The sequence below is a fragment of the Gadus morhua genome, chromosome 5 (assembly GCF_902167405.1).
Source record: "Gadus morhua chromosome 5, gadMor3.0, whole genome shotgun sequence".
Lineage (NCBI taxonomy): Eukaryota > Metazoa > Chordata > Actinopteri > Gadiformes > Gadidae > Gadus > Gadus morhua.
Genome location: NC_044052.1, coordinates 17,093,868 through 17,119,567, shown reverse-complemented (window position 1 = coordinate 17,119,567; position 25,700 = coordinate 17,093,868). Strand labels below are relative to the sequence as shown.

At 44.8% G+C, this 25,700-nt stretch overlaps 3 protein-coding genes across 5 annotated transcripts in view; 2 read left to right on the top strand and 1 right to left on the bottom strand.

The window, feature by feature from the left end:
- The first annotated feature begins 336 nt into the window (after positions 1-336).
- cldn23l (claudin 23-like) lies at positions 337-3,027 on the top strand. The gene has a single exon (XM_030355883.1). The coding sequence runs from the start codon at positions 337-339 to the stop codon at positions 1,117-1,119; it is 783 nt and encodes a 260-aa protein (XP_030211743.1). The 3' UTR covers positions 1,120-3,027.
- Positions 2,626-25,696, bottom strand: cnksr1 (connector enhancer of kinase suppressor of Ras 1). 3 transcript variants are annotated; one of them, XM_030355876.1, is made up of 21 exons: positions 25,507-25,696; positions 24,482-24,639; positions 22,334-22,536; positions 21,813-21,897; positions 16,293-16,334; positions 15,969-16,088; positions 14,006-14,065; positions 12,820-12,888; positions 12,139-12,276; positions 11,027-11,118; positions 10,023-10,168; positions 9,460-9,590; positions 9,317-9,350; positions 8,777-8,952; positions 7,988-8,061; positions 7,253-7,324; positions 6,732-6,805; positions 6,531-6,592; positions 5,868-5,952; positions 4,781-4,962; positions 2,626-4,258 (listed from the first exon to the last, which is right to left on the bottom strand). In XM_030355876.1, the coding sequence occupies exons 1-21, from the start codon at positions 25,556-25,558 to the stop codon at positions 3,746-3,748; spliced, it is 2,568 nt and encodes an 855-aa protein (XP_030211736.1). In that variant the 5' UTR covers positions 25,559-25,696; the 3' UTR covers positions 2,626-3,745. The 3 variants fall into 3 exon arrangements, with proteins under 3 accessions (XP_030211736.1, XP_030211737.1, XP_030211738.1); XM_030355877.1 differs by having other exon boundaries at positions 9,460-9,569; XM_030355878.1 differs by lacking the exons at positions 21,813-21,897; positions 22,334-22,536; positions 24,482-24,639; positions 25,507-25,696 and adding an exon at positions 16,455-17,466.
- The window catches only part of rps6ka1 (ribosomal protein S6 kinase a, polypeptide 1), a 44,270-nt gene continuing 44,085 nt past the window's right edge, over positions 25,516-25,700 (top strand). The window contains exon 1 of the mRNA XM_030355879.1: positions 25,516-25,700. Coding sequence (XP_030211739.1) covers positions 25,557-25,700 — 144 coding nt within the window. The 5' untranslated portion in view covers positions 25,516-25,556.

The following is a 25,700-nucleotide window of genomic DNA, read 5'->3' as shown; positions in this document are numbered from 1 at the left end:
ACTTACTGCATTCAGGATAACCTATATTAATAGCGGCATCTGGTCTGCATACAGAGTAGAGCGGTGATGAACCGTTCCTTCTATCCTTTGAGGATCCCCTACACACACTTTTCGGAATATATATATCTCCTTCAGCAGTCTGCATGCTTCAAGACATCGATCTAAAAACAGCTCTCCCCCGTCAGCGGCTGCGTCTCGACTTTGATCGCACTGTTGTTGTTGTTGTTGTTGTTGTTGTTGTTGTTGTTGTGACGCCTGATCCGCCCAGAGAGCCACCCAGGAGGGACCCCCGCTCGAACCCCCCCCCCCCCCCCCCCCCCCCCCCCCCCCGCCATCATGCACACCCCAGCCACCATGGTGATGGGGATCGTGTTCGCCCCGCTCGGGCTGGTCCTGGTCCTCACCGCCTCCATCACGCCCCAGTGGAGGGAGGGGCAAGCCCGCCTGGGTCTGACGGGGCCGGGCTCCCCGCCCCGCTCCAAGGCGCGGGGCGGCGGGGGCCCGGGGACCCTGGCGGCCGTGGAGACGCTGCTCCTGCTGCGCTCCGACGGCCTGTGGGAGAGCTGCCTGCAGGTGGTCCAGTCGGAGCTGAAGCAGTGCTGGCCCGTCACGGGGGCCTACCAACGGGACCCCCGGCTGAGGCTGGCCCGGGGCCTGGTGCTGAGCTCCTTGTTCCTGTGCGGCACGGGCATCGTGCTGGCCAGCGTCGGCGTGCGCTGCTGGAGCGACGTGCCCCTGAGGGGCGTGGCCGCCCTGGGGGGCTTCCTGGTGGTGCTGGCGGGGCTGCTGAGTCTGACCGCGCTGGGGGTCTACACACACAACCTGGGGAGGCTGGGCGTGGATAACCCCGGGGAGGGCCCCGGGAGCGGCGGCGGCGGCGGCGGCGGGGGGGCCCCGCGCTACCCTCACCTCACCCTGCGGCCGGCCGGGTCGCTGTACTTCGGGTGGCTGGGCTCCTGCATCCAGGTGCTCGGGGGGGGCGCCTTACTGCTGAGCTTCAAGAGGCCCTGGTGCCCGGCGACACAGGCCTGCCCCGAGCTGACCGCCTGCCCCGCCTGCCGGTCCTGCCCCGAGCTCAGCAGCAGTCCGGAGACGGAGGTGTATGAGATGAGCTGCTAGGGAGGACCAGCGCGGCCCGGGCATAACGTCCTCTAAAGGGGGGACGCGGCTGTCGGTGTCAACGAGGATCATACTCAATACTTTCCAATCGTTTACAACGGGACCAAATTTATAATGACATTTAAGACCAAATTTTACAAAACTATGACTTACGAAAGAAATACAACAGAGATGTGTGTTCAACATAGATGTCGATGACGTATTGGATGGGGGATGTATGAAATGTTGAAAGCCAGAACTGAATGCAGTGCTGTCTGCAGAGACACCTTTAAATGGACTTGCTACCTTAACTGCGAAATTGATATTGTGTATTAGGTTGGCCAAGAGCAGTCTGCCATGAGTTCTGATCTGTACCCGCTTTCGTTTTTGAATGGTTGTTTCTGTTCTTGTTGTGATTGTTTCGGTTAGGAAGAAACTCTGTTCATTGAAAAAATATATATATATTTAGACTAGATGAGTAGATGTTGAAATACGGTGTTGAAATATTGCCCTTAAATGGGATGAAATGTGACTACCTTTTAAATAAATGTAGACATTGCGATGTAAATGTATGTTAATGATCCATATTACACATCTTCAATTACAACTGTTGTTGTGTTGTTTTATGTGAGCAAATTGCAATTGCACATAATACTCCTTACCTATTACTTATTTAATATGCTTATGCAAGTTTTTGTCCCTTTTGGATAAGCAGCAGCGTTTCCAGAATAAACCGTTTTTTTCACATTAGCTCCATTGTCTCTCAATGAAAAGATATTTCTTCTGCTCTCTGGTCTAGACATGATTTGAGACTATTTGTTATATTGATGAGAAAAAGAGAAGAATGTATTAGCGGTTTGGTTTTGTTGTTAGTAACTCAATTGTCCCCTGCCTTTTCAGTCTTTTGTAATCTGCCAACATGACAAGTATATGGCAAAAAATATAGAAAAGCGTTCTGGGACATTATCTCACAAAACTGCTTTATAAAGAACGGGGGCTTCACTTCAACAAAGGCCTTATCTTTCAGAAGAGAGTCGATACATTTCGGTTAGCAATAATATGAGTAAAATAATGAAGTGAAAATGTGTGTGAAACTGGCATCAAAAAAGGAATAGCATTTTAGCATTCTTATGGCTAATGAATGTGTTGTTGGAGAGAGGCAGAAAGGTCCCTTATAACTAAGAGATCGAAGAGTTTACCGTCTAAATGTCAATGAAGTTTAATGAATTATCTGGCCGATTGCAGTTAAAGGACATTTTAAGATGGCCTTGCAGTCTGTACAATCTTCAGCTTTGAATTTGTGTATTATCATGTTAGGCGCCAGTTGTCGATAACAAAGTACGGGGTTAGGGTTAGGGAAAAAAACACTACATTATTAACTTCTTCTTGGGGGGTTAGTGCTTATGAGTGCTTATTAGCTGATATGTGTTGTGTGAGAGAACTGTATAGGACTGTATAGTGAACGGATGAGGTACAAAGATTTATAGCAGCTTATTCAGACAAGAGCCTGGAAACTGACAACAGACGAGAAGTGTACATGAATTTATTACCATCAACACAATTTGTAATCTCACTTTTACCCAACATTACATTGTTGTAAAATTGTATTTACATTAGAAGAACACAATAAAAGACAACCCCATTGTAATCCAATTGGAAGAGCAGTGTACTCATAGTTTCAGTAGATCAGAAGGACAACATTAATACTCTATTTATAAAAAATGAATTCCACTTGACAATACTAATTCTTAAAAAAGGTAGACAACCAATTTTCGGCATGGTGCTTAAGATGTGTATCTCTATATTATTTAAAGAGAAGATACACACTTCACCCCTCCTGTGAGCTTTCTGACATCCATCACCCTTGTCTACAGTGAATAGCGGTCATTGTATACAAAGTTGACATTTATTTCTGAGTAAAAAAAAAAGTATAATATATATCTTTATAACTATCTAGAACTACTTTTCCTTTTTCTCATTAAAAAAAAATAGATTTATCAAAGAAATACTTTTAAATAATCTGTAGTACAAACAATAGTATATCTATACTATTGAATAATGATATGGTATATATGGTATAACTTATTACACTGTGTGACCTTGGGTGTAAGTTACCTTATAAAAATACATTTGAGTCGGAAGGTTTTTAACCTTAAGAGCAGGAGGGACTCACTGATATGATTCAGTGTGTAGCTCCTTATTGAAGTTGATCACATCAATCCCCAATGTCGCAAAACAACAAAAGAGAACGGGAGAAATGTTTGCCAGTCTTCCCACTTAATCTTTGCTCATCTGTTTATGTCAAGTGGGATAGTGATGTGTGTAAAAAAAATACAATAAATGGTAAATGGACTGCATTTATACGGCGCTCTTCTAACCACTGGCCACTCGAAGCGCTTTACAGTATTGCCTAGCACTCACCCGTTCAGGCGGAGTCAGCCATGCGAGGCGACAGCCAGCTCAGTCAGGAGCCTTTGGGGTTAGGTTGCCTCGCTCAGGGACACCTCGACCCGCTAGGAGGAGCCGGGGATCGAACTGGCAGCCGTCCAGTAAAAACACCAGCCCACCGGCTCTACCTCCTGGGCCACATGCCGATCCCACTAACGACCCCGGGCGACGCCAGTGTGAGATCCGCCGCCGCCTCCGCTCAGATGTAGAAGTAGTTGTCGGTGGCGGCCGCATCGTCTCCGCCCGCGAGCGTGTCCATCTCGGACCGCTCCGTCTCAGCGACCCCCTGCGGCGACCCCAGGAACAGCTCCATCATGGCGGGGTACTCCCCCCCCCGGTCGCCGGCCATGGCGGGGAACCCGAGGTCGATCTCCAGCAGGCTGTCGTCCACCAGCTGCTCGCCGTCGCTGAGGCTCAGCCGTGGCGCGGCCGCGCCCTCCGCGTGCGGGGCGACGGACGACCCGTTGTCAGGTTCCACGGCGACCGTTGCCGCCTTGACGTCTGCGGTTACCGCGGCGCCCCGCCGTTCCGCGCCGTCGCCGTCGTCAGGGGTGGGGGGCGCTGCCGCGGCGGGGGACCCCCGGGCGAGGGCAGCCTTCCCGATCTCCAGACAGAGCTCCTCGTTCCGCTCCTTCCACTGGTGGAACTTGGTGGCGGTGAGGTCAGAGTCGTCCAGGATCTTGTTGATCAGCAGCAGCTCGGCCTCTTTGGCCTACAGAGCAGACAAGGGGGATCACGTGATTGGACGTGTGTTTAATAACAGGTCTTTGTGGTGGTACCCAGCAACCCAGGTCTGAACACTACTAGGGCCAGGTGAGAATGGTAAAGATTGGGGAGGACTGCGTGGTCGCAGTTGCACTGGCCTATTGCACTGTGTGTGAGGGCTATGTATGGGTGGATGAGGAAGGTGGAATCGGTGTATGATGAATGTGTACGGTTAGGGTTCGGGTTAGGCTAACCCTCACTTTATCTAAGGATAATAGGGGATATCATTCAATAGAGAATTCACTCATTAGTAGAACATGTGGGACAAAAGGCCACCTATAAAGGTTCTTAAACTGTTAACCCTATTTTTAACAACGCATTTATAAGAAATACAATTTATTAACATTAACATTAAAAAGAAAAGTGAAAGTATATTCGGCAGAAACCTATTTGTTGTTGAAAGGGTCCCGTTGCACCGTTATGAGACAGCCCTCATCAGCGATCAGCCTTTTATTGGTTTCCTGCTCACCTTGAGTGTGCTGTGCAGCGCGCGCAGCGTGTGCACCTTCTCGTTGATCACCGGATTCTTGTTGCGTTTTATGAACGACCGTCTGAACTGGTCCTGGGTGAAGGGCTGGTCCTGGCCGGTCATGGACACCCCGCCTTCCTTAAGCCCCTTGATCATCACGCCCATCTCGTCGTCCTGGGGCACTGGAGGACCAGAGGGACAGAGACACACAGAGGCTGGGGTTAGACCGTGGCAAAGAGTGGACACCCCCAGGCAAAATAAAACCTGGCAGGCCAAAAAAAAAAAACACCCGGGGAGGCAGTAGCTCAGGAGGTAGAGCGGGTTGGCTGGTAACCGCAAGGTTGCTAGTTCGATTCCCCGGCTCCTCCTAGCTCCTGAGCATCGAGGTGTCCCTGAGCAAGGCACCTCACCCTAACTGCCCCCGTCGAGCTGGCTGTCGCCCTGCGTTGTTGACTCCGCCGTCGGTGTGTGATTGTTGTATGAATGGGTGAATGTCAGGAATGCAGGCAATTTACCATTCACCTGGGGCAGAACTGGGACATAAGAGCTGTAACAGATGAGCCTGTCCTGGGGAGAGGCCCAGCATGCTGCCAGGGACCGACTGCAGTGGAGAGTGCTCACTGAAGTCTTATGTCCCATAGGGGACCAGAAGGAGCGATGAAAGAGTCTAATGGTTAGGGGGTTGGACTCATAGGACAATAGGTTCTGGGTTGGGTCCCCAATGTCCTCACACACTACTTATCCTTGTGCCACATGTTTAACCTATCCTCTAGAACCTGTATCTGTATTCACTTGTGAGTCATATTGGATAAGAAAGTATTCTAAATGACTAAATTGTAATTAACTGAATTCAGGCACAACATCTAGAGGGGGACAAATTACAAATAGCATCACGTGTTTAGGGAGTGTTTTAAAACGTACATTAGAGATGACGCAACATTTTGAGACGAGTGTTGTTGATCAGCATGAAATAAAATAGTAGGAATTTCCTTTGTGTTAAGATGGATCGAATACAGAGGGAGGAATGTTGCCTAATGGGTACGGGTCTAAGGGGACAGGGGGGGGGGGAATGCAGCTGTCTGGTTACCTCCTACTTTGCTGCCCTCTGGTGGAGGAGTTGGTATAGGCATCTTGGACTTCTTGGGTCGAGGCAACGTGTTGGACTGCATTTTCTAAGATAATAGAGACGCATTAAAAATACAATGATTCAATGTTGTGCAAAACATTTCTTATATGAGTGCCCAGAGTGTTTGTATGTGTAGCATTTGTATTTTTATGTGCAAATGCCGGCTTTCTGTAAAACCATGTGTTTGCCTTTGATGTGTGTGTGTGTGTGTGTGTGTGTGTGTGTGTGTGTGTGTGTGTGTGTGTGTGTGTGTGTGTGTGTGTGTGTGTGTGTGTGTGTGTGTGTGTGTGTGTGTGTGTGTGTGTGTGTGCCTGTAGTGTGTTTGTGTGCCAGTGGTGTGTTTGTGTGCCAGTGGTGTGTGTGTGTGTGTGTGTGTGTGTTTGCCTGTGGTGTTTGTGTGTGGGTGTGTTTGTGTGTGTGTGCCTGTGGTGCTTGTGTGTGTGTGCCTGCAGTGTGTTTGTGTTTCCATTTCATGTGTTTCTGTGCCTGTGGTGTTTGTGTGTGTTTGTGTTTGCCTGTGGTGTTTGTGTGTGTGTGTGTGAGTGTTTGCGTGTGCGTGCCTGTGGTTAGTGTGTGTGTGTGTGTGTGTGTGTGTGTGTTTGTTTGTCTTATTGAAGCCCTAACCTTATTTCTCCTGCGTTGCGATGGGGAGCCCTCCTCCTCTGAATCGGTCTCACTGCAGCAATCTGTTGAATGAACACACAAAACATCCACCTCAGAATACAACTGAATTTCAGCCACATTACTGCATAAAAGTATATATACTAGTGTATTCACATGTAATTGAATGTTTGTGATTGCATTACTTGAACACATGGCACTTACCGGCTTCGCTGTCAGGAAACCCTGTATGGAACTTCCTGTGCTTCTGTATGCCTATGATCAGACAGTTGATCCATCTGGACGATAACAATAATGCAGGTAAAACACATCAGTAATACTCAATTTTTATTTAGCTCAAATTGATTTGAACTCAACTTGGTTTAAGAAGAAATGGAAAAAGGTTCACGGCATTTAACTTTTGCTACACACGTCACAAAAAGAACCGCCATTGCGTTAACTTTCAAACTAGAGTATTTTGGTCATTTTGTTTCAGAATAAAGGGATAATTGTTTCCATCATTTTAGAGATGGAAGCCCCTTACAGTGGCTAGGTTGACTTTATAACGTAAATCGGCCTCTAAGGGGCAGTGTAGACTGATATATACTACAACAGACAACCCATCCATCTGATGCTAGCATATCACTCAGACCTTCTCATTGTCACAAACTATTTTCACCTATAGACAAATATATATATAATATAATATAATAAATATAATTATCTAGATCATAATAATTACTCACTTGCTCATGTCATTAAGGTTTTCTGCAGCAAAGATGAAGTTTTGAAATCGTTGGTGACACATTTTGAACACACTGTTGAGAGAGATGGAGAGAGAGAGAGAAAAATAGGACAACTTTAAAGGTATCATATGTAATAACAAGCATGAGTAAAACATTTTTTCTTCACCACCGTTGACAGTCAAAATACATCTGCCCTTCTCAGAAATCGTGTTCAAAGGCAAATTATTGGATTAAAGTTTTATCGACTAAACATTTAGTTTAGTTTATTCAATTTGTTTGATTACATTATAATGAAATAGCAGCATTTCGACGATGTATTATATTAAAGATTTAGGTATTTCTGGCAAACCCCTCACACTGATTCGTGACCCCCGGATTAATTCTATAAATGAATTCTTCCAGCTGTCTTCTCCGTGGGGAAAAGCCATCAACAATCCTTCCTCCCACGCATCATCAAGTTTGATTCAGAGTGTGCAGGGAGGCTAGGGGCCATTTACAGATGGCCCTTTTGTTTACTGTGTGCACATGTTTCATTATGCATTCAAGCTAGCAGTGTCTGCCCCCCAGTCTGTTCTTTATCTGCCAGTTGAGGTATATGTACAGTCTGTTTTCTTAGTTTTCTCTTTATATTTATGTTTGTGTGCCTGTCCCTGCTATTTCCTAAAACATCCAGAAGGGGGCAGTGCAACCCAGTCCTGAGCTGAGCTGAGACGCTGCCAAATGTGAGTTCCTTACTATTTCCTCTTGTGTTCTCCGGCGCTCTCTATGCTATAGGTGGGAATCTGAACTAGGCCCTCTGCCTTCTCCTCCTGTTCAGACGCAAAACACATAGAGATCACAACATCGGTCAGAACAGGAAGTGAAGGGAGGCGGAAATTATAAAATACGTTACAATTATCGGAAAATTGGTGATTAATGTATACCGATGTGTTGTTACAAAATACTAATAGCAACCATACATTTTCCTGTCTAGCAGGAAACCTTTTACAAAAAGACCAACAAATTCATTACATATTACATTACATATTGACCAATTGTCCCCTCTAGCTTAAAGGTGACATATTATTACACCAGGTGTGAATAAGGTGTGATTAGTCGTTATAAGCCATTTTGAAAATTGTCATAGGGGTTTGTCCACCTTTTATTGTCTTTACGTAGCTCATAGCCAATCGTATCAATTACACCAGATGACGTATGTAGAGCGACAGAAATTCGATGAGGAAGAAGACGATGAGTGTGTAGTATAGACGTCGTCATCATCTTGCTGTCCCTCCCCGTTCTGTGATTGGTTCCCCATCTCAGGCGAAATTCGGATCCATGGAAGCAATGCTGCCTAGCAAGGCAACATGGGTACACCCAGGCTACACACCTACTGGGCTAATAACACTCACACCTGGTGGTATATATGTCACCTTCGAGGCGGTCTGGTGCAGCTCGCCCGGCAGAGCAGGGATACGGTCAAGGGATGGACTGCCAACTGAGACCGACCACACACACAACAACCAACAGTGTGTCTCCCCCTACCTGCGGGCTGTTGTACCAGTAGAGGGACGGTCCTTTGAGCACGAACCAGAGGCGCTGCCACTTATGGGCCAGGAAGACGTTGGTGTCCTTCCTCTTCTTCCACAGCCAGCCGTCGCAGTCGGGCCGGCCCAGCTCGCGACAGGACACCCGCCGCCGGCTCAGAGCGGTGGTTATGCCTGGGGGAGTCCCGACGTGGCATTAGGTGGTAGTGTAAAGATGGGCTATTTACGACCGAGACTTTAAAGGGGACCATTTATACCAACAGGTGGGAGTTTGATTAGCCGTTACAAGCCATTTTGAACATCTACCTCTTCTGACATCACAAGTGGGCGTGTCCCTCTAGATGTGTGACGGATAGGTGAGCAACGTTTGCTCCAGTCCACTGGGTCGACTGGTAGACTGATCGATCTGGTACACATCTAGGTGGACACGCCCAATTGTGATGTCATAAGAGGCTGATTTTCCGAAAAGGCTTGCTACGACTTCAAGAGTGACTCACAGTGTGTTTTTTTATAAGATCATTTAAAAACAATTCTTTACCCTTTGTAGAAGTCTTTTTCGTTTCTTTGTTATCCTATGGAAAAAAATAGACCAAGGAGATGTTCTATGTCATCAGCAGCCGAAGTGCAGTACAGTAAAACGCATATGCATGATCCAAAAGATGCCTTTTGATGTTTCCGAACCATTTCGGGACAGGAGCTAACACTGGCTCGGCCGTGAGGGGGGAACATTCTGGAACCCAAAGGGGACGTCGACCGGTCGATCCGGGGGTCCGGGGAGAGTCTGGAAGAACCTACAGGACAACCAGAGTCCCCTGGGTGACACACACATCACCCCACACACACACACATCATCCCAGGTCAAACCTGCCTTACTGGAGATCTACTGGGTGTCTATGGACCAGGACCAGGATTCCTTTTATGGCAACGTTGAGAAAAATCGTCAAACATTCAAATCGAATCATTGAAAGCCCTCCAGCGTGCTGCCCTGCAGTATCTACGCCAACACTAAAATTGAGACATTTATTTTCTAGCCAATAGTGCGGAAAGTGGAATTGCAATTAATTTTATTCACAATAGGTAATTAACCCTATAAAAAAAATCTATATTTTTGACCAATGGCCCCAAAAGGTATTGCTTATTCAATCAGTCATTTTAATAAGTCAATTGACATATGAATGAATTATACAACAATCAAACACGAATGATGATTTGAACTCTTCTTCCTTAATCATTAATAATTTCACCTGAATTGGGGAGAGGTGACAGCCTCCCCTGCTGGTCATTCTGTGAAGTGTTGGTCAGAGTCCCCTCCAGGCCGCGGTCAGAGGAAAGCTCAGACTCCTCCTGGCCCATAGGCCTCGGCTGAACCTCAGGCCCGTGGATGGCCTTCCTGGATGACATTTAACCGAACAGAGACGCATTTCTTCATAATGTCATCGCAGTACACACACCCACAGATAAGGTTACAGCACAGAAATACAAAGGCTTTATGCAGACATCCCAGAACCTGTGAAATCGCATCAAAAGAACAATACGATGAATAAGAACAAAATATTATTCTGAAAATTGGAAAAGAGGAGAGCAGTTTTAAGATATGGCAGAGTCGCTGGCTTCGCTGTTTAAGATATCGGCTTTTTAGACATTTTAGAACACAATCAATAGGGAAGCTCTCCTCCAACAGTTAATCATCAGCCCAAAATAATGGAGGGCTATTTCTCCAGCTAGGTCATTTACATGTTCATAATGTTTCTATTGCTCTGCGTGTGTGTTTACTGTTCTGAACTGAAACTCCCATTCTCTGGAACCGTAACCTTCTTCTTCCCCTCCCTCATCCTAGCTATCCTGTCCTGCCCACACCCGCTTTATCACTCTAAAACCACCACAGATCTCTTTGTCGGCCTGTCTCTCTCTTTATTGGGTCTGTCTCTCGATTGTCTGTCGCCAGTCTCTCTCTCTCTCTCTCTCTCTCTCTCTCTCTCTCTCTCTCTCTCTCTCTCTCTCTCTGTCTCTGACGCACGGCATATCAATGACACACCCTCAGGGATATGTCATGGGGACCCGGGAGTGGGGAGGTGTGGGCCAGAGAGAATGACATCATAAATACGATGCGGTCATCACATTTCTGTCGAGAATGAGATGTTTGCATTGATTTGTATGAATGTACACGATGATGACATGGGCACGATGATGACATTTATTTATTAAAGATGCCGGTGGCTTATCGTTGTATGAATGTATGTGTACTTACCTAAAAGATAAAGACCGAACAGATGCAGCCACCCTCTCAAAAATGGAATGTCTCGGATTCCCTTCCTCCTCTTCTTCCTCCTCTTCTTCTTCCTAGAGAGATAATCATGGACATTAAACGTGTGTGTGTGCGTGCATGCGTGCGTGCACGCGTGTGTGTGTGCGTGCGTGCGTGCGTGCGTGTGTGCAACTAACCAACTAACTAACCCCTTCACAAACATACAGTCATTTATAAAATCTGCTCTGTCAGGCATCTGTGTGTTCTCCCTGCAGGACAAAAACACAGTTCTGGTCATGAGGGGCTGGGAACGAAACACACTGCGGTGCCTTTACGGTTCAGCCGCAGCCCAGGGTCGACGCGGTCTGAGAACGTGGTGTACTGAGTGCGTCATGGCAACAACGAAACACAAGCAGGAAGTATAGTGGAGGGGAACCTGCTGAACAAACGTTGTGCTTGGTCGTGCACATTACAGCCACCAGTTAATCTGACTTCATGGGATGAGCTTATCCCAAGGGTATGGTTGGGAGTCAGGGGGAGCCATTAACACACAACACAACAAAACACAACCACGCACAAACACGCTCACATCTCTCAGAATCACAGCAGGCAGCATTTCTGTTAATCAAAAATGCAATGTGTAACATTTCAACTAGCTCTGAGCTTAAAATAACCTGGACATATCTGTAGACTGATCGATAGTGATTTCAATAATGTCATCAATAAAATCACAAATAAAGGATATCTTTTTTGAATAAAAAATGCCAGCCAGGTATTGAAAAAAAAAAACACCCAAACAGACAGCCAGCCGAGCAACGCTAGTCTATGACACACAGTTGCATCCCCAGATAGAGCGGACAGAACACTGTTGTTGGGTTGATTGAATTCTGAAAAACTTCTGCCTATATTGGAGGGCCTAATCTTACATATTGCGTCTTTACCCCCAAACTAATGGAAATGGCAGGAAAAGGGAATTGCAAAAAAGAACAATAGAAAATTGAAATGAAATGAATGACCAGACTTTAGCTGTGACGCTTGGGTCATTCTGATTAACATCACATTAAGCCATTAGCCCGTGAGATGACGGTGAGTTAAAGATCTGAGTGATGTCGGACCTGTGTTGCTGCGGATAAGGAGGACTCGGAGATGCGCTGTTTCCGTCTCGCCGACCCAGGCACCTTCTTCAAAACCAGGGTCACCCCACTCTGGTTCTCCAGCAGCTTCTTCACCAGGTTCTCTCGGCTCCAACCAACCTGATGCAGTCACGACAGTAAAGTCACATGTGTGAGGCCATCAATCGCTGTTGCGGTATCAAACATAATGGAAGCGTAACAAGCAACCATTTGAAGTTTCAGTTACATTGTCAGGAATAGATGAGGTTGTGTGGCCAGGAGTCCAATCATAGTTGTTGGGTAGGTTCAACATGACTACAGACCTGGATGATGCTGTGCAAGTAATATTTTGACCGTGACTTCGATTTATAATCGAAGAAATAAAAAATACAATTGTTTTTCTTCTAAGTATATATTTTTTATTAATTGAATGTTTAATAGAAATTGCAAAACAGCTGGATACATATGTGTACATTATTCCAATTCAAATATTTTCTACTTGAAAATGTGTATTTTTTTAAGGGGAAGGTTCTCAGTTAAAAAGTGTCCTTAAGGATCAACCGAGTCAACCTGTGTATTTTCCTTTTGTCGTTAGAGAGGGGGTTTAGACGTTAACCACAGCGTTTGGAAAACCATACAGCAGATGACATATTTATTGGGCTCGGTGCTAGGGTCATCACTCACCACTATTTGGTCGTTGACCTGAATCACCTCATCCCCAGCAAGGATCTTCTCACAGATATCCGCAGGGGACTGGAAGAAACAGAATTCATCTATCCGTCAAAGTAGCTAACAAACAAACAAATACACACAAGCAATAGAATGTAATATGCAATGGCGTGTGCATGTTTGTTGCCCAAACAAAAGTTGGAGAAGACCAGATGAAACCCTTTGGCATTGGCTGTCTGTTTTCAAGGGCTTTGATGTCTCTGACTTTTGGGACGCCTTCAAGTCCAATACCCTGGTAAGAACTCTTGTTCTCACCAGCCTGTAATAATCCTCTCATCATTATAATCCTATCCTGTGTCATCATTGCTATCATGCCACACAATGGCAATTTATCCTTGTTGGACTGGAGGTTTGCACTTTGTCTGTATGTTCGGTCTAAGTGTGTTGAAAAAAGCCTTTATGTTATATTTGTCCCTTAGAGATTGTTGAGTGTGCGTGTTCTACATCCTCCCTCTTTCTCTCATCCATCATTAGCAGTCAGACATATGTATGTGAGAGAGTCTACTGAAAATGACATCATGGATAGGTCTCTGTCTCTCTCTTGCTATCTCTCTTATCTTTCTCCCTCCCTCCCTCTCTCCCTCAATTAACCTCTCTCCATCGAGCTCTCATCTAATTTTCTCTGCATCTCCCTCCATCCCTCCTCTCTCTATGTCCATCAACCCCTTCCCCCTCACTCTATCCATCTATATACTCCCCTCCACACTCTCTTCCTCATTCCCTCTTTTGGCCACATTTTGATGGCCGCATATATTTTAATGGTGACATCGTGACTAAATTACAGCTAAATACAAACAACCATTTGTATAGGTGACTTAGTTGTAAGAGGGAGTGAGTGGGAGTGTGTGCCAAAGTGTTTGTTCAACAAGGGCTCTGAGTTGAATTTCATTACGTTGTAAGTGGGCAGAGATAGCGGCGGTGAACGGGAATGCTTTTATGAGAAAAGCAGAGGGAAGGCCTATAACATTTCTCCCCACACTACCCTTCCTCTATTGCTCAGGCCAGATGGAAATGGTTGGACGACGTTCAGGTCAAAGCAGATCTGTCTCAGACTGAGTAGACATAAGGCTAGTGCTATAGGGCATGTAGACAGCACCATACAGTTAACTGCAAAATGTATTAGTCATCATAAGAGTCTGACCTCGGCAACAGTCCCAGTGACAAAGTGGCTGCTGGATCCCGTTGATGCAATGTGAATGCCCTTAGAGGAAGAAGAAGAAGAAGAAGAAGAGGGAGAACAAATATCATGGTTACATATTCAGTCAGAAATACATAGTTAAACAGCCCTGGGAATAGAAACATTGTTTCGGGAATAAAATAAACTTAAAGACACAATGCTGCCTCTGTCAAGCAACACTTCCTTGGATTATTATCTTCTGTTGGCAGTTATGTCAGTAACTGATATACTTCTAGAAAGTTATATATTAACATCCCCTCCATTGTAAAGCTTGACAAAAGGCACCATGCCAGATTGAATAGTCACACAGACAGTACGAAAACAATCAATAAACATATCATGTGACAAATTACAACTATTAATTAGTTGTGAGTTGTGAAAGACAACAGTTCCTCGCTCATTGTATTTCTATAGCTTGCAAAAAAAAAAATACATGCATAGAATTATTTCTGACCAGTTTAACTTAAAACTGACATATACATTCACGGTTGCATTATGGCTTTACCAATTATTCACAATCAATACGCAAACACCACATTGAATGCTTGTATGCAGAAGAAGATCCCTCCATAGAAAAAGGACACGAAGGAAGAACAGTGGAGGGGGAGAAAGGATAAGATGAGAAGGGATGACAATATGTCTGTTTAAAGGTCAAATAATAAATCATATCAGATATGCTGAATTGCATTGCTCATGAAAAGCGAGCCCAAATCTGCTACCACGCCCGTACAATGACAGACACACATACACACACACACACACACACACACACACACACACACACACACACACACACACACACACACACACACACACACACACACACACACACACACACACACACACACAGACAATCACATATGATGATGACCACACAGACACACAAGTGTGTAAGTGGGTATGGGAGGAGAGCAGAACTGGTCCGTAGCACTGGATATTGTGGAATTCACAATAATTGCAGTGGACTAGAAAATGACAAACGATGCAAAGGGAGAGACAGATCAATACACCGAGGCTCATGTACACTCCCTGCCCACATTGTGAGCTGTTATTAACACCCAGGTCCTTCAGAGGGAGAGAAAGACAGATCACAATTCCGCAGGGAAAGTTACTCATCAGAACTAGTTGACGACAGCAGAAAGATAGCAGAGGAGGAGAAGAAAGGTTCATGAGACGAGACAGAAGAGGGTGACTGCACTGGTACTTTGATCCTGTGTGGATGGTGATGGCCTCACTTGTGTGAACGTGTGTGTCTGATGGAGAAAGAGTTGTCAGTGAAACTGGAGGGGTCTAAAAGGTTTTTTGAGGAGGATAAAGTGGAGGAACACCTTGTGATGTGAAACTCATATGGTGTCAGTGCCACATAATACTAGTCAACTAGTAGCTTCCTACATGATCTCGGGATACAGACGGGAAATAGGAAATAGTGAAAACAGAAAAGAGTGGGAGATGGTAGACATTTGGAAGGTGAAAAAAACTGCCAAACAAGATTTGCTAGGTTGAAGCAGAGGAAAGAAAGAAGGGAAAATAAGGAATGAAGGAAACATATCCCTCCAAAGTGAGGGAACATCAAAAACAGATTGCTCACACAGTTTGGACAAAGAATAACAGATGGTGGTGAAGTGTGAACAGGTCAAACAGTAGATGGAAAGCGCAAATAACAGCCACTACAAATAAAACAAATATGGTCAATAGTAGTTGACCCTATGAGACCCTGTCTGTTTTGTAGAACTTGATAAAAAACAAACTGTTGCCGTTATAGGAATGTCCTGTTAAGCTGGTTTGGATGTAGTAGCCTTCAGAACGATGAGGTTTGAAAACATTGCAGTAAGATTGTAGCCAATCATAATTCAGAACAAGGAGGTTAAAAAAAACGATGCAGTACAAAAGTAGCCAATCCCAATGGAGAACAATGACGCCTGATTACCAGGTGATCGGCAGGTGAAGCAGGGACCAGGTCGACGGTCTCTAGCTGCACTGAGTTGTTCAGAACCTCTGAAGGGCTTGACTCCAAGATCTCATCACACACTGCCACCAGCTGACGACACTGTAGCATAAAAACGCATAACGTTAGAAAGGTTAATTTGTATTCCATTTATGGCATCTGGTTATTAGCAAACTCCTTTTAAAACTCATAAGGCAATATTATAACCGTAATAATAATCTTCTGCAAAAACCATGATGACTGAAGGGTTTAGACGAATGAAACTAATGTTATTAACAACGATACAGCATTTTAACCTGTACTTACAATTGGGATGATGTCTTTCTCTTTCTCGTAAACGCTGTTGTTCTGTTGGAGGGGAGACAGGGGTTTGAGGCGTAGATCACAACAGAAGTATCACGCAATGCAAACGTTCACAGTCATAGAGAAAACAGTAATGACTATAAACTCCAGCTAACCTGTGCTAACCTCTTTAGCCCAAAATTCAACCATAAAGTTTTTGATGTTGTTGTCGATCCATGTCGTTGGTGCGCTTCTTAAAGGATTGCCTTCTTGCCGAACAACATTTAACAAATTATCTTCTTCTACTGAGTGAGTTACTCAGTAAGCCCTCTTACAGTGTATGTGTGTGAGATCTGTGGGCTCAGGCTAATCCACAAGTACACACACACACACACACACACACACACACACACACACACACACACACACACACACACACACACACACACACACACACACACACACAGACAGAGACAGAGAGGTTTACACGGAAGAACTCCTGCCAACGGGGAGAACCGAGACATCTCCGAGGCGTCGTTTAGTAACGGATCGATGAGGGGCGGAGGGGTGGAGTTAGAGAAGGGTCAGAGGACCCCGGTTGTGATAGGAATGTTGGACCGGTGAAATCTAGCATGGTAGAATGACATAACAGCGCTTAATTCAAGGGGCATTTAAATGCTATGATGTAAGACTATTAAGAGGTGTAGGACATGTGTGTGAGAGAGAAAGAGAGTGTAGTTGAAAAATGTTTACCGTCAACAAAACACACCAGAACCACCTAAAACGCCTAAATATAGCCTGCCCTCTAACCTTGATCCCCTCATGATCCAAAGCACTCCTGGCATTGCTCACTAGGGACTTACAGCACACACACACACACACACACGGGCACGCGCACGCACGCACGCACGCACGCACACACACACACACACATAATCTAAAATTAAACACAAGGGACTGATTCACACCAGCAGATATCAATAGACAGCAACAACCTGGTGAGATTGGGTTCATTCAATGTCAGAAAGAAAGGGAAACTTTACACCAAACACAATCCATATTAAACCTACAATTTCAATATAATCTTTTTTTCCATCCAGAGAGAATGCGCTCAATGGTGAAGCTGTAGAAGTTTATCATGGTTTTGGTGACAAGCCAAATTTAGCAAATTTATCCTCAGGAAGTACAGGGGCTTTTGGGCACTGCTTGCCTGGTCTAGGTGAGGCATCTTTGAAGAACACTCACCAAAGCACTCCTTTTGACGATTAGCCACCCCCAGTTTTGAAGTTCAGTTTGCAGCTGGACTTGTGGACAGTATTGCGGCCCGGAGGGGCTCAAGTATTCAGGGTCTGTGCGGAGGAGGTGGGGCTGCCCATTCTCATCACCCCGGGCCTGCCTTTCAGGTTCATCTTTTGGTACAGAGACAATGGTGATCCGTTTGAAGAAGAAGTAGGCTAAATACTGAATCGTGGAGAGGAGTGAGGGGCATATGGAGTAGGTGTAGGAATATAATTTGTACTTAAAAAAGTGTTAAACTTCCACACCTTTTTTTATTTTAAATTTTGCAGCGTCATTGGTACAGGAAGTAAGACTGCAGAATGATTTTTCTGCAGCTCTGGCGTACTACGATTTATGCCAGCATAGACCACGATGCTGCAGTGTACTAAAACTTATGTAAACATAACAAAACGCATAACTTATTCAACATATGCCAGCGCATTCGCCACATTTTTCATAAAGTTTTCCAAACCGTCAAGGTGTGACAGAGGCATAACGTGAAACTTAAGCTCAACTTCGTTTGGCTTAGCAAGAGGTACTGATTTTTTCTATTTCTACATTCATAGCACCCTGGTCAAATACTTAGATACATGAAATAATCATATTTATTGGTGGATTCTTCTTTAAATACTGTATCAATACAACCAATAGGAAACCCATGGATTCAGAGATACATCCTCCACAAACACAGCCACCCCCCCCCCCCCCCCCCTCCCTAATATTGCTAAGTTACTTATTTTTGACATTGCAGTACAACTAATAGCCGCTCAGAAGGTGAATCAGAGCTACCTGTGCGGTAACTACCATGAAGCTAAAAACAGACCAAACACTTTTGCTATGTTTTAAGAAGTTTCAACGATTCCTTATGAATGACTTGACCTCCTCGCCTTACCGTTCAGGTCAGATCAGGTCTAGCTGGATATTGAGGAAATGAGAAGAGAGGAATGGAGAAGAGGGGAATGAAGGGGGGGAAGGAGGGGGGAAAATCTTCAACGTTAGGCTAGGTGCTTTTTCGCAGAAACAATAACCAACTAACAGCCTCAGGAAAATACATGGCCCAATTCCATCACTTAGATAACTCTTCTACCTAAAATATGAACAAAACCACTGAAGTCAACAAGCATTTCCACTGTAATTAATGAGGCTTTAAATATTTTAATGCAGTATTCATATCGATATAGTATGTCTGCCATGGTAGTTTTTTTAGCATCTGTGTTAGAGTTCCATTGCATCAGTGACTGGATCAAATCTTGAATTAACTCCTCAGTGCACTATTTATGAACTAAACGCTGTTCTCTTGTTGTCTAGGGAACGAAGACAATCTGCTGAGTGGGAGGAGTGCACAACATATTCTCTCTCTCTCTCTCTCTCTCTCTCTCTCTCTCTCTCTCTCTCTCTCTCTCTCTCTCTCTCTCTCTCTCTCTCTCTCTCTCTCTCTCTCTCTGGTTCGAGGGGAGGGGGGAGGGGGGGAGCATGGTAACCATGCCCTCCTAGCTAGTATTCATGTTACTGCATTTACTGCATGTACTATTAAAAGAATCAGAATCAGTTATAACTTATCATAAATGTCTTTCCAAGCGCACACAAACACACAGCACACACACACACACACACACACACACACACACACACACACACACACACACACACACACACACACACACACACACACACACACACACACACACACACAGCACACACACACACACCCACAAGCAAACAAATAAACAAACACCCACACACCCACACAAACACACACACACCGAACACACAGCTAGTATGTTAGTATTAGACAGAACAAACAGACATAATACACACTTTCAAAGATTATCCTTAACGCTTGCATTGCATTCAAATATTGATACAAATTGTTGCAATATGTTCTTAGATTTAACTTCAAAAGCAAATGAAGCAGTCCCAAAAGCAAAGAGATCATAACATATTTATGAACATGAAAAGTTTACCTCACGCAGAGCTGCGGGACACGCTTGTTTATATGAGTTTACTCATAGTAACAGTACACAAACCTTACTCACTCTCTGCCTTATCGCTTCCTCTTGCTCACTGTCCCTCTACCACAGTCCCTTTCCCTCCTGTGGACTTTGCTTGCCTGTGGTTGTGCAAGCTGAGTTGTGTAAAGTAGGCGAGGCCGACGAGTTCAGTACGGGATCCAAGAGACATCAGCTGACTACTGACCTCCCCTGTCCCAAGGGGAGCATGGAAACCACAGACACACAAATGTGCACTCCCACAAGCAAGCGAAAAGTACGCTCTCACACACACAAACATATCTATATCTCTTAGGATTAGAGTTGGAGCCAGTGAGAAACACGTCATTATGATTTTTTACAAGTTGGCCGACGACACCATGACTAACTAGAAAAGCTCCAACCCTAGCCCCAGGCGGGTAGGCTTCGGGCTGGATGGTCTGCAGACAGGTCCTACATGGGTCTCTGTATTGTTATTCACATGGGCTTACGAGAAGTGAATGTGTGCAGTGTTTTCGTATTTTGCCGTGAATACAATGTATGGATGCATGAAGTTCAACACTGACAAAAAGGGAGCATTGTAAGGAAGGTCATTTAAGTCTTCTTAAAATAATTAAAATGGTCATTCATCGATCACATACATTCATGAAGGGATTCACTACCAAAAAACATATATCCTGCCCCAGAGAAAAGAAAACAGGAAGTGAATAAACAATACCCAGAAATGTGAGCACCCACCACAAAGCGGTCAGTCATCACCTCACTATTCTCACACTGCAGCTTGCGGCTACTCATTTACACCAACTTCCTAGCTTCAATCGCTACTGGGCAACCAACAAAAACAACAGCAACCGTTGACAAGACTAACTTCTGAATCACGAAAAACCAAGGCAAAAAATATCAACATCCTATAGGAATCATTGTTCTACCAAAGGGTCTGACTGTTTCTTCCACTCCTTAACTCCTTAACTCCTTCATTCTAGTCTAATCTGTATAAAACATAACTGTTCTATTTTAAATCTACAACATGAGTTTCCTACAGTCGGATCGATAACTCTCAGCTACCCTCATGAATAGCAGTCCAGAGTTCTAAAGAGTAGGTTGAGTTCATGCAGTTTTGTACAATGTCATCATGGACCATCATCATGAATTATCACAGCTGATATTAACCGTGTTCAACAAGACAAATTATGATCCATCTAATTAATTTATTAACTATAAACCAACGTATCCAGAACACCTCAGTAATAATAAAATAAGTTAGCCTATTTCGAAGGCAAAAAGCAGTTAGGCATTTTTTAAATTGAAAAACAAAAGTCCCCTTAGTGTGAAATGGCAAACCGATGAGCACCTTACCTGGTCCAGCTCTATAAATTAACTCCTGATCTGAATGCAGACTATCTTAGTGTCCTCTTTGGTACTCGCTGCCACTCTGGTCATCCTTACCAGCCCCTCTGTGTGGCTCTCTATGAAATCACTTGAGTAGAGACTCCGTTAACTCACTATATCTCACACAACTCTCCTCCTCGTCATCTCTCTTGCGTGTTCAGCACTTTGCCAGAAGTTGCAGAGCAAAGCGGCCCTCCCGCTCTCAATCTCCTCCTCTTTCTCTATCTTCCTCCTCTCTCTCTGTGTTGACTCCCCTCTCCCACATCAACTCCCCCTGCCCCCGCAATGGATCTCCTCAATAAAAACACTGAAACATATTAAGACTCCCGATACTAATCACCTTTTCTTTTTCGAAATGTAACAAAATTCGACCATGTGTGAAACTACCTCATCAAGAGTCTGTTGCGTTGCAGTATGTTACAGTGAATGTTTGATAAAGTTGAGTGTCTCATCCCGACCCATATGTTTGAGTCGAGACTCTTGCAGAGGTAGGGACAAAACAAAACAGGCAAGGAATGTAAACATGGAGAATGCGATGGCTACAAACCCAGCTGTGTGTATGCGTGCGCGTGTGTGCGCGCGTGCATGCTTGTGTGCGTGCGTGCGCATGCATGCGTGTGTGTGTGTGTGTAGACGCCCTTTTAGGCCAAGCAAACAACAGGTTGTGGTTCCTCTTTGGAAATGACAACACACTGGATAAATGTGGTTCCTCTTAAGCAGAGGTGGCCAACACGGTGCATGCTGGCGTACGGTTTCCCGCAGAATCTCTCGAGTCACCCACAGGTAGGGATGCACCGATTCCTCTTTTTCTCAGACAAGAACCAGTTCTTACATTTGCGTGCTCCCCGATAGCGAGCACCACTATAAATATAAAATATAAAAACCTTACCGTGTTTACAATTTTTCCGAGCTCTTGACAGTGATCGATAATGCTCCGGCTGGCTGTGTATCCGCTCAGCTGAAAGAATTGGTACCTGAACACAGCAAATCAGTCAGCAATTACAGAGTGGGAACCCTGTGAACACTGTTTGTTCTTACATTGTTAATTAGAGTGATTCAATACATTGCATCTAAGAAACGGAAGCCAGTAAGAACGCAAAGGAGAGAGGGAGTGGGTCTTTAAAAGCCCATAGCGTTATCATCAATATTTTAAACAATATCAAACACCTCAGCAGAACACACCTTGTGTCTATACCAAAACATCACAACAAAAAAACGCTCAACCTCTACATTTCTCACAAAATCCATGCTGAACCAAAGATATTGCAAAACAAAAAAGTTGATCTAGCCCTGCCTCTAGAAAAGTTGATCATTCTAGCCCAACCTCTTCCCTACAACCAAACCAAAACCATGAAGCCCTTTGTGAATTTGAAACCCATAACAATCAGACAACATCCCCTACACGCAAACCTGTTGAGCAGAGAGAAGAGTCCCTTGGCCGCGACGATGAGCTCCACCACCAGCTGCAGTACTCCCGCCGGCAGCTTGGTGGTGCCCTGCCCATCATAGGTGTTGAAGCACCAGCGGTCCTGGATGCCCTTCTGCAGGCTCAGGCTGACCGCTCCCAGCTTCTTTGTCGACACGCTCAGGTTCTCCCCGTCCATGCCGTAAGTCTGGGAGGAGGGAGGGAGGGAGGAGAGTTTAAGGCCTGATTATGGTTCCAGTTTGCAACGCAAGGGGGTTTACAGACCCATTACGTCCTTGCGGACCCTCCTTGCAGACCCTCCTTGCAGACCCTCCTTGCGTCCACTGCAAGGGCCTGACGTGTGCCTATGAAAAAATGATACCCAAGCAGCAAGGGCTGTGATTGGTCTGCTCACTAAAACCCGACACAGAACCAAAACAGGTTCACGACTGCGTCGAAGCGTCTGTGTGGGGTCATTGCGTTGCATCATTGTGGAACCATAACTGAGCCTTAAGGTGCTAGACTCCCAAGCAGGTAGGTAAGATACTATGTTTGATCTCCCCATGTCCAGCAGGTACACTGGAGCGAGATGCCTCAATTCAACCTGCTTAATATTTAACTGAAGGTAAACCCCCGTTTTAGAAGAACTTCCGCCTACGAGTTTCCATAAATGCAGTCTTGAAAGAAACCTTGGGTTCCTTAGGAGGAAGTAGGAGTTGTGTGGTCAAAACCCACTTCACGCTCGCTTCAACTAGGGTGCCGAAAAGAAAACGACCACTCTAGAAAAAAGCTTTTAGAAGTCTTGCGCATTCACATTTTACAGCTCAACAGTGGGACATATGATTTTTGAGACAAACATAGATTTGCTAAAACCAGTTAAACTTGTTTGCATGAGTCTTAATCTTCTTTCACTTTCTCGGATACTTTCTTCTGTCTCTAAATCATTCATCATGTTGTATCAGCTGTAAATATTATTACAGTTACTAAAACTTTCTCCCAAACACTCAGATAACATGCAGTTTCAAGTGGCCAGTCGACGCATTAGCTGTTGTGTCCGACTTGTTGGTTGGAAACTCCCTGGTACCGTTGCACTCAAATGAATCCTCCAAACGAAACAATGACCGTTCCAGAAGAAGTCCCCCTCGGCAATAACAAAAACAAGCATGCCGTTTACATAAGTGTTCTCAGAATCTGTCGGCTTGGAAAGGATAAGGTGAGAGAAATAAAGTAAGCCAATAATACAAGAAGGATGCCTTGGGTGAGAGCAGCTAATTAAAATCCAGACAGAGGAGTGAATGGCCAAAGGCAAACGATAAAGGCATGAAAAGTTTCAAAGGGAAAGCTTTAGTAATGTCTCTAAACAGGCTTTGGCTGCCGCTGATGCCTTTGATGTCATCTAAAAATCTTTGAAATAATAGCTATATTTAGAATATTAAATAAATGACTGTAAGGGCAGACTGAAATTCTTCACGCCAAAGTAAATGTCTGAATTAAGGGGATCCCAAAATAGTGCAGCGTGTTTTAAAAGCCAGGACATTTATGGCAGCAAGAGCTCTTGGTGTTTTAGCTAGCTGGATACAAGGAGTCCTACAGCCCACGGGGTGGCATGTGGCTCAGGAGGTAGAGCGGGTTGACTGGTAACCGGAAGGTTGCTAAGTAGATCCCCAGCTCCCCCTAGCAGAGTGTCGAGGTGTCCCTGAGCGAGACGCCTCACCCTAACTGCTCCCAACAAGCCGGCTGTTAGCTTGCATGGATGACACCGTCATCAGTGTGTGAATGCTAGGAAATATTGTAAAGCACTTTGAGTGGCCACTGGTTAGAAAAGTGCTATATAAATAAATGCAGTCCATTTACCACTTACCCATGGTGTTGATATGCCAACCAGACAAGTTCCTGAATTGAATTACAATTTTTAAAATACAATGGTTGGTAAGAAATAACTGCCTCTGTTCTGTTGTTTTAAGTCAAAAAACAAAAACACATCTGCGCGGACACATAAACACAAACGCACTCTCCCATCCCCCAAATTCTCATCATATGCACACAACACACAAACATACTCAGCACAATCAACTCCTCACATCTCTAGCACACTAACACACACGCACGCACGCACACGCACACATACACGCACACGCACAAGCTTCCCTCACCAGCGAGCAGAGTTTCTCCACTGCTTCCAGGATGAGTTCCTGGTGTCCGATCTTGTCGACCCCTAGTCTCTGCAAGTCATCAGAGGTCAGCTGGAGCAGGTCGTCCCCTGACAGCTCCCAGTCAGAGAAAAGGTACTGCTGGAGTGGGGCATCCAGACCTACACACACACACACACACACACACACACACACACACACACACACACACACACACACACACACACACACACACACACACACGCACAGACACACAATACATACATTTGTCAAATAATGCAAATGTCCCCACAGAAAATCCTCAATTCTGAGGATTAATCTGAATTATCTTGCTAGCATTCCCTCATTCTGCACACTGGAATTAATGAAAGTGGGCCTATAGTGACAGTTTTAATTATATCATTCACCCTCATTATTAGAAAACATTCTTAATGACCAATTTATGCTGTTCCATTATATACTTTATGAATCGGAAGTACTTCCTATTCTTGTTACAGTAGTAGTGCAGGGCTAGGCATAACAAATAACATTAATAACTTCCTACAGTAGCAGATTATGTGCTATAAATGTTTTATTACACGTAGCATCTTCCAATCTTTAAATATACAATATTAGTCTATCTATTCTTATTTAGTTTGGTATTTGCTCAGAACTATGTGCAACGCCACTGTGCCTCAGTACCTGATACAGGTGATCTTGTTTCTACTCGCTATTTATGACCCAGCTCTCAGTAAAATGGCTATAAATCCTCAAAGCCCCTTACACAACTAATAGAAAATGTCTACTAAGCAAGCTTTCCCTAGAACTGAAGGTTCTCATTCTTAACTGTGGTTTTGGAAGCAAATTTGTTTCGCTTGTTTACACTTTTGGTTGACCTATAATACGATTTGTTAGCGGCACAATAAGCCATTTCCTCATTCCACCTGAACTTTCCAAGAGGATTTGCGAGGCTACTATTTACGACTCGCCCCCGTACGGCCCAAAATACACCCGCAAATCGATCAAACCCGTAAGCCAAAGCACCTCACCTTTGAGCCATTCGTCGACTCTCTCCTTGCTCCAAGACATTATCGACTCCATGCTCGGAGTCCTTCTGGAGACTGTGGTAGTTCAATTCCAAGCCGTCCTCACCGAGTTCTACTTGTCGGGATCGCTGGATGTAGGAAAAGTTGTTTCTGATTTCGACGATGACGAAACGCACTCTACCTTCTTCCACCACCAG

Excerpts from the sequence above, each read along its gene's own strand:
- cldn23l (XM_030355883.1), top strand. The coding sequence starts at position 337 with ATGCACACCCCAGCCACCATGGTGATGGGGATCGTGTTCGCCCCGCTC.
- cnksr1 (XM_030355876.1), bottom strand. The coding sequence starts at position 25,558 with ATGGAGTCGATAATGTCTTGGAGCAAGGAGAGAGTCGACGAATGGCTC. Across the intron at positions 8,062-8,776 it reads ACTGGTACAACAGCCCGCAG|GAGGAGAAGGCAGAGGGCCT; the intron begins GTAGGGGGAGAC and ends GCGTCTGAACAG. Across the intron at positions 6,593-6,731 it reads GTTTCCTGACAGCGAAGCCG|ATTGCTGCAGTGAGACCGAT; the intron begins GTAAGTGCCATG and ends TTCATTCAACAG.